The sequence below is a fragment of the Podospora pseudocomata genome, chromosome 3 (genome assembly GCF_035222375.1).
Source record: "Podospora pseudocomata strain CBS 415.72m chromosome 3, whole genome shotgun sequence".
Classification (NCBI taxonomy): Eukaryota; Fungi; Ascomycota; class Sordariomycetes; order Sordariales; family Podosporaceae; genus Podospora; species Podospora pseudocomata.
Genome location: NC_085887.1, coordinates 497,142 through 507,889, shown reverse-complemented (window position 1 = coordinate 507,889; position 10,748 = coordinate 497,142). Strand labels below are relative to the sequence as shown.

At 53.4% G+C, this 10,748-nt stretch overlaps 1 protein-coding gene across 1 annotated transcript; it reads left to right on the top strand.

Moving 5' to 3' along the window:
• The first annotated feature begins 4,315 nt into the window (after positions 1–4,315).
• SKS1 (Serine/threonine protein kinase) lies at positions 4,316–9,917 on the top strand. The gene is made up of 3 exons (XM_062888457.1): positions 4,316–4,540; positions 4,606–8,019; positions 8,097–9,917. Exons 2-3 carry the CDS (start codon positions 7,338–7,340, stop codon positions 8,891–8,893), a joined length of 1,479 nt encoding a protein of 492 aa, XP_062744318.1. The 5' UTR covers positions 4,316–4,540; positions 4,606–7,337; the 3' UTR covers positions 8,894–9,917.
• Positions 9,918–10,748: the final 831 nt, after the last annotated feature.

Below are 10,748 nucleotides of genomic sequence, written 5' to 3'. Positions count from 1 at the left end.
TTCTCTTGTTTTCTTGGAAGGGGATCTTTTCCTGGATAATGGTTCCAGTTCTGCTTGTATAAAATGCATTCCATGCAGCCGCGTTGGAACTCGAGAGAAATAAGAAATGCAAAACCAAGAACCATCGCAGGCCCACAAGCTCACAGGCTCATGTCACTTCATGACTGGTACGGTTGGATAGGACTGCTGCTCTGTGTAATAAATTGGATGCATATGCGGGTAGGTCTGTAGGTTTCAGGCTGTGCAGCAGAAGCTTACGATCATGCCAGGATCTGAAAGTGGTGGTCTCTTTTCTGAGTGTTTTGTCTCGGTTTGGGTGAGCATCTTTCTCGCCGGGTTTGTCTTTGGGCATTCATCAGAGTCAAAGCAGGGAGTGTTGAATGTTTTAGTACTACCTCCGTGAGCTTGTGTCTCGTGGTTTAGTGAGTGCGTTGTCTTTTAAGAGCACCACAGCCGAGACCGAGACCGACGTCTGCTGTTGCAGTTGAAGTTCTGGGACTTCGGGGAGTTTGATGTCGGTTAGCCACTGTAGGTAGTTGCTTTCCTTGGTTCTGATGGATGGTTTGGGTTGGGGGTGATGGATCCGAAAAGGGGGGTGTCAACAGGAGAAGCTGTGCAGGATGAGGAGCGGGAAATTCCGTGGAGGTTAACTGTGGTGAAGAAAGGGTTGCGATGCTCATGCTGGGTTGCAGTTGCTGGAAGATGGAGATGGACATGAGAGAGCACTTTTGCAATGACTAGGTCCGTATGGTATGCACATAGGTGGCTAAACTACCGGGTGGGCAGTATCACGCCGCGAGGCATGTTGTAGTGTAAATAGTCTAAATGACTTGACCATTCACTGAGGAGCCTTAGGTCCCGGATTGTCCAAGCATTGCTAGAGGAGCGATATGCACACAGGGACTTTGAAAGGTGCTGTGCCCCTTTTTTGCCTTGCCTTCCTACCCTTGCGCCGCCTCCACCTTCCGATGGATTCCTTCCCAACCTTTTGACTCGACCGAGGGAATGCTTGTTGGCGGCAAGGAGCTGGGGACTCGAGACCTTACCCACCGATGACTTCGGACTTTGGCGAACCCTTTCACCATATGGTTGATGGTCCGGGGTAGGCACAGTAACAGAGTTTGAGAAAGGGGTGTGTGCAAGAAAAATGAAAACAAGGACCCCTTCGGCTTGTGGCACAAAACCGTAGAACGGCACATATGTATGAAAACAGAAACGAACGGGAAACGGTCAGTCGGTCGTGCAACTGGCCACCCACCACTTTACCACGGTGCTCTTGCAGGCGGCAGTAGATTACCTCGCCTTGCGCGGTCTCTGCTCTTTTCATTCTCAGCCCGGAACTGTTTGACATGCTAGCTACCGGCACCACGAACTTCAACACACGGCCGTGTCGCCTCGCCTCGTCTTGTCTCGTCTTGAGTAGATGACTTGACTGGGTGACCACCGACGCCGAAGGTAGCACGGCATTGGGCACTGGGCGCTCCGGTGGTCTGGGCGACTGTCGGTCGGGCGATGGGCAGCAGACTTGTGGCGCCTAGACCGAGAGAAACAGAGACACTTCCACGGGGGACAACGGGCGGCGGGTGCAACATGTGGACAGACATTGAATGGCAAGGCTGGTGCTGGTTGAGGCTGGGTGAGCGCCCACCCCCCGGCTGACTGATGGCCTTGTACAGAACGAATACCGTGACCGGTAGGACAGGACGGCAACACCAAACCATCGGCTCCGGGCAGGAAGCAAGATGTAGGCTGCCGAAGTGTGTTCCGCCCGCCGTTGCACGCTTCATATGCCTGACTTTAACACCCTCGCTGTTACCCTGCCTCCCGTTTCACCGTGCTTCTTGACCCCCAAGGCTTTCGGGACTTGTTCTGCTGAGTCTCAAACGTAGACACCGAAGCCACTTTGCGGTGCGAGGTCTTGTTTCTCAGCTTCTCATGTGACGGTGGGCGGCAAAGGTCCGCGATCATGTCCTTGAACCGTGTTCACTGGGGGGGGGCTGTCGTCGCTGTTTCTGTTGTCGTGCAGCCGTCACCCACATATTACACAGCATATAACCGTCCGTAGCGGCAGTCAACAGTCAGTCAGAACTGGCGGACTGGCTCAGGCCAGATCTCGCGACCGGTTCCACAACACCCGCCGACTCTTCCCCTCATGCTTCCTGAGACCTTTCTCAGCGTCGTGCCGCAGACAACTCTGAATGTGCCGCTGGTTGGCAGGCCCCGAGCCTTGGGATGATGCGGCAGTGGAGAGGGGGAAAAGAGCAGGTTGCCCTCCCTTGATGATGTTTGAGTGCCTAGGTACAGAAGATGCCAAAGGTGGTAATTCTGCCCATTGTGTACTTTGCGAGCCGCTCGGAGAGGAATCTAACTGTTGAGCTTTTCCTGTGTTTTCTGTGGTGCGAGGCGGCCACCAGCCAACTCAGAAAAAGCCCACTTCAGCCCGGTTCGGTCATCAAACAGCCAAACTCCGATCTTTGCACTCCTACAACTAGTTTCTCGAAGGTTGAGAGAAAGGATAGGGTTGTCTGTCTATCCCAGAATGCTGACCAAGGCGTGACTGGAAGATTCGCACCGATTTTCAGACATGCCATAGACATTGTGCCAGGTCTCGGAGAAGCCAGTATAACGTGATGGGACAGGTCATCGTTGGGTTAGCCGAAAACAGTGCCAAAGAACACTATACTCCGGGGCATTCGATACCCATACGATGCCGTCACTGTATGATGTCTCGTGCAAAACAGCTTGCCTGTAGTAACAGGCATGCCCATCCTCGTCATCTTGACAAAGAATCTGCAAGCGAAAATCACCCTCTCATCCACAAAGGGGAGAGAAAGCAGCAGGCTTCGGTGTTGTTGATTCCCTCGCAATATGTGAGGACCAAAGAGCGTGACGATCTACTTGATTTGATAAGAGGTGTATGTAACTGTCATCACGATCAGCAAACTGTACCGCCCGTGCCTCTAGTAGTGTATCCAAAATGACGATGAAATATATGAAGAGCAATTTATTACTACTTGGTTGGAGTTCCAGATGTCGTTCAAAAAGCAGCTCAGACCCCCACCACCGATCGGCTGGGTCGGGTCTTCGGAGCGAGGTCCTGCTCCGGTGGTTCAACACGGAGATGCTGTCCGTGCGAGAATCCACAACAACCCGGTGGTGAGGAAACATGGAGTTCACGTACCTACGGGAAGGCCTTGGGAGTTGTGTGATAGTGGTCCCGACGAGCAGGCGGCGCAGCGTCGATCTCATCCTCCGATAGGTGTGATGGAATAAGCATCGCTGTGAGATGCTTATTAGTATCGCAGCTATGACGCTCGAGCTTTGGTCTGGCCTTCTCGCTGATCACCAAAAAGAGGATCGTCGGTTCATCATGACGCCTGCGGATTGTGAGGTGAGCCGAATGAAACCGACTACACGGGTTTGAATCCCTTCAGAATGATGCAAAAGTCTGATCTCGTGACTGTTTGTCAATCCTGTAGCCCCTCCTACCATCGAGATTCTCTCGCGATGCTCCAGGTTTGCCTTGGGCCACGGGTCAATATTCTCGACCGAGGGAAGGCTGGTTGGTGGAAGGGTGGTGATATGCAACTAGCACTAACCAGAAACAAGCCCCTATTTCGTACATGGTAGCATCGACTACACAGTCGAGGGACTTTTATCGGTCGAGATACCCCCCAGACTCGCAATGCTCGCTTACGACGAAGCGTTAGCACAACATTCCACCATCAGTTTCGGGATGTGCCGTTTTCCCCTTCGCTTGGCGGGGTGTTGTTTCGACTGAGTTTCTCGAAGGGCATTTCTTTTCTTCTTTTCTTATGCTACCTGAGACCCCGCCAGTGCCGCCAAGCGTCAAAACGGCCGTTGATATGGCATGATGGAGAAAAGACCCTGTGAACCCCTCCTCAACAAAGATCGACGCTGTTGTCTTGCCTGCTTCGCGACTTGGACCATGTCTGATCGTGTGTGACTGGCTACGGGCGAGGTCCGGCAGATAGTGCATGATGCTGTGTTGCTGTGAATCATGATCGCCACTAACCTCCTTCGCAGCGTTTGAGAAGCGTCTGCGGCCTGTCCCAAGGCATGCACAATATCAGACGACCAGAGACTCTGACTGTATGGCTTCCTCCTTGGATTCCGAGGATGGAAATGGTGTGGTAAATCCGGGTGCTGTGGTTCGTCTATCGAAATTCTAGAGTGAGTATCGGCATTTGATGCAGTCGTCACGGATCGTTCGAGGGCCGAGGCCATAATAACAACGGGCGACCTCTGCAACCGCCTGCGGATTGGTGGCGCTGCTGGATGTTTCTGCGGGTGCAGCCAATGATGTGGATGATGTGGATGATATTGCTTTTCACCGGCCGTTCAGTGACGCGCAGGCAATACTGGACCACTGGTCTGTCGGAAGGGCTTCTCGAAGCGTCCCATGGTCCAGGACCTGATTCCCGCGCACGAAAGGTTGCCATCGTGCTACCCAGCAATCTCAGCCGAGCCCAGCAGAGACTCTGACTGGTCCGATGAGGGTTCGCGGGTGTAGACGGCGGTGAGTTTCGAACCTGACCAATATTCTTCTCTCTTCCTCTTGCTCTTGCTACTAAAACCGTCGAGCCGCTTGATGGATGATGCAGTGACCCGATGTCAAGACCCTCTCCCCGATCCACCGGGGTTGGCCTTTTGGCAGCTTTTGAGATGGCGCCTGCGACGGTGGTCTGTCCAAACGGCCCGCGGTTTGCACACGGAATGTTGGGGGAGAAAAATATGACGTTCTTGTTGAAGCGGCCACCTGCGGCCTGGGCGCCTGTTCTTCTTGTCAAAAGCCAACCAGCGGCACAACACGCTGCCAGCTGACGGCTTTCTCCAGATGCCTGTGCCACAGATCTACAACCATATTGATATTGATACATACAATATTGGACCTGCCTACCACCTACGAAGATTACCAGACAGGAAATGTACCTCGGCGCGATGAAACACCCTCGCACACTGGCCATGTTTCGTCGAGAAATATCACCCGCGATCCACGTGCCTCTGCTTGAATTGTTGATGTTTGGGAAAGCCACCGATGACGGGATGTTCTGTTTCCTGCACAGGCCATTTTGAAGTTCTGGGGCAGCAGACCGGGGTTGACAGCCTCACTTGTCTCAGAGCAGCAAAGTGGTGTGCCTCTGGGTCAGACGAGGCGCCGTCGGACGGATTGGATGATGCCGGTGCTGGTTCTGGTGCTGGTGCTGATGCCTTTTTCCTTCCTTGAGACCCATCCTTCAGATCCTTTCGGATATAATGGTAGACACATAGTTTATGACGATGAATTTCAATGACCCCATCATCCAACGGCATTTGGGGCCATTTGGTGGAGCGTGATCGTCCCGCTGGGCACGACGGCGTCGAGACATCGGTGGCTTTGGCCGCCTTCTGGTGTGAGCTCATCGCTAAGCTGATGAGCCGATCCACCGTCGGGCGCCCTGCCAAGGTGCGCCCATTCACATCCATTGAGCGCTGACAAGGTGATACCGCACACCACACCGATGCCAGACTGGGTGTTTGGGGTGTTTATCCATATTACGGGCGTGCTACTTACCTATCTCGCATCAAATGTACGGCAAGAGGATATCACTCTGCAGGTCTGGTGAATCCCTTCCCACTCTGATCAGAGGCGCAGGGGCCACTCTCGGCTTTGCTAGCCCTCCAAGCCCGCTGGAATATTCACAGAAGGCATCATCATCATCAACTGACGATTGTGACAAACCGCGCTACGGAGCACTGAGGGGCGGTGCGGCTCGACCGGACCCAGTTGCTCAGTTCAAGAGAGACACATCGACAACTGATGAGCCACAGGAAGGGAGACCCTTGGTTTGGTGAGCTGCTGACTTTTCGCGCAAACAGTCACCACGTGCAAAGCACAAACTTCTCGACGGTTGCCGTCTTCCCCAGAAGCTAGGGATTTCGCTCGATTCGATAGATTGCCGGCCCCAGTCTGAGAGCGTCTGAGCCACAAAGATTAGTCGGCTTGCCCATCGAATTCTCCGTCATCATTTCCTGAGAAAAGACTGCCCAGGGTGAGCGACAGACCGGCGGCAGATGGCATTTTTTTTGCCTTCCCCAGCCACTGTCGCCCAGTGATGAGTGTCCGACAGAGAGAAACAGACAAACCATGGAACCACACCCCATTCCCAAGCCAAGACACACCTTCCTCTCGCTTCTCGAGGGGCGTGAGTGACACACACATCGTCTGAGTGGACAGCGGGCGACGTGGAGTGGGCGTGTGTTGTGTGTGTCAGCCCAGCCCTTGTCCTCGTAATGGCTCGTCGTCACAAATCACTCTCGCTGTGCATTAGCGGCAAAGCCTCTTGAGGATTAGGCCCCTCCATCTTGGCCACCACTAGCATGCCGAGCACGCACTAGCACTACCAGCACCACACACCACTAGCGCCGCGCACCCAAGATTAAGAATAGGTTGGCGCATTGTGCCATGGGTCTGAAGACAGGATGTGCTGGCCTGTGCCCATCCAGGGCATCGAAGGGGCCACACTCACACAAGATACGTACCGGGGGCCACCCATGTCTGTTCAATCAGAGAAAAATTCTTGGTCCACCGGGCCCAGTCTGACATGGGCTTCGCCCGCCAATCAAGCCGCGGGATCACACGACGGCGAAACCACGCAATTCAAAGAGATGGCCAAGGGCAAGGGACCAGGAAGCAGGAGGAGGAAGGGGGCAGGGGAGCAGGGGGGCACAACTGGTACCGGCCTTTGACGGAGAACGGGGCGGCAGAGACCAGCGGGCGAGCCAGTCACTGCTATCTGTATCGACAAATATCATCGACAGTCCATCCAGCCCGCATCACCGATGCTTCACTCCCCTCTTCCACCGCCCTTCTTCTCGACACTCTTTAATCTCGACGAACTCCCCTTCTTCCACCCCTTTGCCGACCACTTGCTGCTCCGACTCCTCCTTTTTCTTCACCTTTCTGCCGACCTTACACACCTTTAATCACGACGGCTTGACTCGTTCACTCGGTTCAAGTTTGACCTGCCTGCACCTTTGTTATCAGCCCAGCCCGGACACGGCCACCAGACCTGCACCTGCTCACCTGAGGAGAGTCACCGAGGTCAGCCCGTGGGAGAACAAAAGGAAGCCCTTATTTTTAAATCTTCTGCTCTTGAGGACACAACCCATCCCTAAGCCGAGGCTTTTTTTCGGGGAATAGCTTGTTGACTACATATTTCTACACTTGTTTCCTTTCCGCACTCTCTTAACACCTGGAAGGCCGGATTGCCCAAGGTCCAAGCAAAGGCCCACTCACAACGCAAACCAACCCAGTCGCCTCACTTCCCTAGATCATGCAGCATGTTCCAATGTTCGGATATCCCACTCCGCCAGCATCACCAGCATTCGGTCAGAGGTGTGCCATTCCAAACCAGTATCTTGCCGCCCACCACCAGCAACCGCGATATGTGCCCGTTGCCCCCGAGGAGAGGTTAGGAAAGTTCATCACGCCCTCGCTCCAGCTGACGGGCATCGCGGGGACCGGCGCGTATGGCGTCGTCTACTCTGCTGTCGACATCCACACCAATGTTCGTTATGCCGTCAAGTGCCTGAGCAAGTTCAATGCCGACGGGACCCCGCTGGATCGTCGTCAAGTCGCCTTTCAGACTAGGGAGATCAAGCTTCACTACACCGCCTCAGCCCATCCCAACGTAGTGTCCATGCTCAAGATCATCGACTTTCCTGACTGCACCTACGTTATCCTCGAGTACTGCCCCGAAGGTGACCTGTTTTACAACATCACCGAGTGCGGCCGCTATGTTGGTAAGGATGAACTGGCCAAGAGGGTTTTCCTCCAGATCTTGGACGCCGTGGAGCACTGCCACAACCTGGGGATTTACCACCGAGACCTGAAGCCGGAAAACATTCTGGTATCTGACCAAGGAGAGACTGTCAAGCTGGCAGATTTTGGCCTGGCCATTGCCTCGGAGCGGTCCGATGATTACGGCTGCGGTTCAACCTTTTACATGTCACCAGGTATGTGTCACCCCTCTAAGCTTCCTGTCGATTCGCCCTGGGCACCCACTAACGCTTCTCTTTTCCTTCCCTTCCAGAATGCCTGGACCACTCGTCAAGGAGACCTTTTTATTATTGTGCCCCCAATGACGTCTGGAGCCTTGGCGTCGTCCTGGTGAACCTCACCTGCGGGCGCAACCCGTGGAAGCAGGCATCCTATGAAGACTCTACTTACCGTGCCTACGCGAGAAGCCAGGATTTTCTCAAGACTATCCTTCCCGTATCGGACGAGTTGAACGACATCCTTGGAAGGATTTTTACCCGGAACCCGGATCAGAGAATCACCCTCTCCGAACTGCGGGCGAGGATACTCGCCTGCTCCCGGTTCACCGAACAACCGACAGCACAGGTTCTGTCGACGCCGCCGGCCTCGCCGGGGCACACCACCGTTTACGTTGCCGATGGATCGGCTATTGAAGACGACGACGACGAATTCGACTACGATGAGCCGCTCTCCCCTGCTTCGTCAGACGGAGAGTCGACATGCTCGTCCGACGAAGGATCACTTACCTCGTCATGCTCAAGCATCGGAGACCTCGAGGAGGACGAAGACGACTTGTTTGAGGACATCCCAGAGGCCAAGACCCCGCCCATCTACGAGGCACCAGAGGAACCCAGAGTTGTGGCCTACCACCCCCAACAGGAGTATATGCATCCAGTGCATCCAGTGCAGCCCTTGCATGCCCCTGTCCAGCCGGTATGCGCGCCACCAAAGTTCCAACAGTTGCACCAGTATGTCTGGGACATGTTGAAGTTTGCTCAACCACCGCAGCTTCACCACCCGGTTCCATTCCATCATCAGGTTCCCTTGTTTGCCATGCAAGGTTGCTACTAAGCCGGACTCTTTGGACTCCCCCCCCTCAGCCAGGATTGGACTTTCTTGCCTCGGATCCTCTGTTTATTCGCTTTCGTCTTTTGACCCTCGCGGCTCGATACCTCGAGCGAAGATCATGCACACAAAGCTTGATCACCTACAACGTTTATCTCATTTTTCTTGCGTCTCTCTTCTCATTCATTCTCGAATATAATATACCCGGTGGCCTTTTCGTTTTCTTCTTGCCACAGCAAGGAGCGCCCAAAGCCGACTTCAGACCCGGAACACCAAAAAGGAACCAAATTTCTTCAATGTCTATATTTTCTATCAAAACCAAAATGTATTTTCTACAAGTGGGGCAGGATCGGGACGGTATTTTGTCTTTTTTGGATACAAAGCGTGGAGTTGGGTTTCACATCAAACCCTGGGGGATAGGGGAAAGAGAGCGGTCGGCGGTGTTTCTCCTGCTTCTTTTTGTTTTGGGGAATAACTATCGGTATAGGGATTGCATCAATATCGGCGCACTCGGATCAATGGGGAATGGGGTTACACTTTTGGAGTTTTTCACTGCCACGTGTTCCAAGAAGGACATGGAGGAGCAGCGGATTTTTTTTTTTGGGGGAAGGGCTTTGTTGACGTGGTCTTTTTTTCTATCTAATACCCCGGTGGACATTTGGATCAATTTCTCTTTGCTCTGGCTCTGCCATGTGTTGGCAGTCAGGATCAAACATCGACGTTGGAAATATGTTTACGTTTTTTTTGAGCATCGTTATTGGCAATAGAAAGGGGTGGGAGAGAGAGAGAGAGGCATGCGGTTTTTTTTGTTTCTTGCCCGAGGCATGATGATACCAGTTTTTACGCTTTGTTTCGCTGTGGTTGCCATTACTATTACGTTACGTTTACGTTTCTTGTGGAAAGGGGGGTTAAAATGAAGAGATGGAACCATGGCGACGAGGGGAGGGAACAAATTATTGCTAGACACGGCTTTTGGGTCAAGAGCCCAGACACGCCGGCGTGGGGTGTTGTTTCTCGCGCGGCAAACACTCTACATACGTTTTGAAAATACAGTTACTTTTTGGGCTTGCTGTCCAGTGATTCTGGACACAACAGCACCACCACAACAAACAAACAAACAGCAACTGGTCATTCAGGGGCAGTGGTCACACGTGACTAGTGCTCTATGCTGATGATGATGAGGATGATGATGAGGATGATGATGAGGATGATGATGAAGAATGACTGGACTGGTCAAAGGAAACGGCTCGCATCTATCGCTCTTTCGGTCGGTTCTGTCGAAAACAAGTACCGTACCGTTGCAATGTGCCGTCGCCTCGCGTTGCAGTTGCCACTGTCACACACCCTGTGTCCCGAAATCTCAGTCAATCTACGCCCGTCGGACGAGGTCACAAGGGCACGGGACAGAAGGAAACAGTCTGGGTGACGCGCATCGGCCAGCCTTCCACCCAACTCGTTCATCCCATTTGCTGTGTGGTGGAAGGGAGATTGGCGATACCACCCACCATGGACCTCACCGCAACCACACCAGCACCACAATCGGGCGTAGAGGACCAGTCACATCGGGGCAAGTGAGAAGAAGGGGGAAAATCTAGGGCTGCATGCATGCATGAATGATGCATGCGCGCATGGTACGGATGTACATGCTGCTGTCCAGAAATGTAGGGCGACGTGGCGTGCTGTGCTGAGGTCCAATCAGACGGTGATCTCTCCCAGAACCCAGATGCAGTTGTAAATTAACATTGTAGTGTCAGAAGGCGGTGGGCTTTCTCCGGCAAGCGCGCTATTTGCTACAGCCTACGCTGCAACCCAGCCAGTCGATCAGGTTGTTTATTTGTTATGATATATGTAGTATGATGGC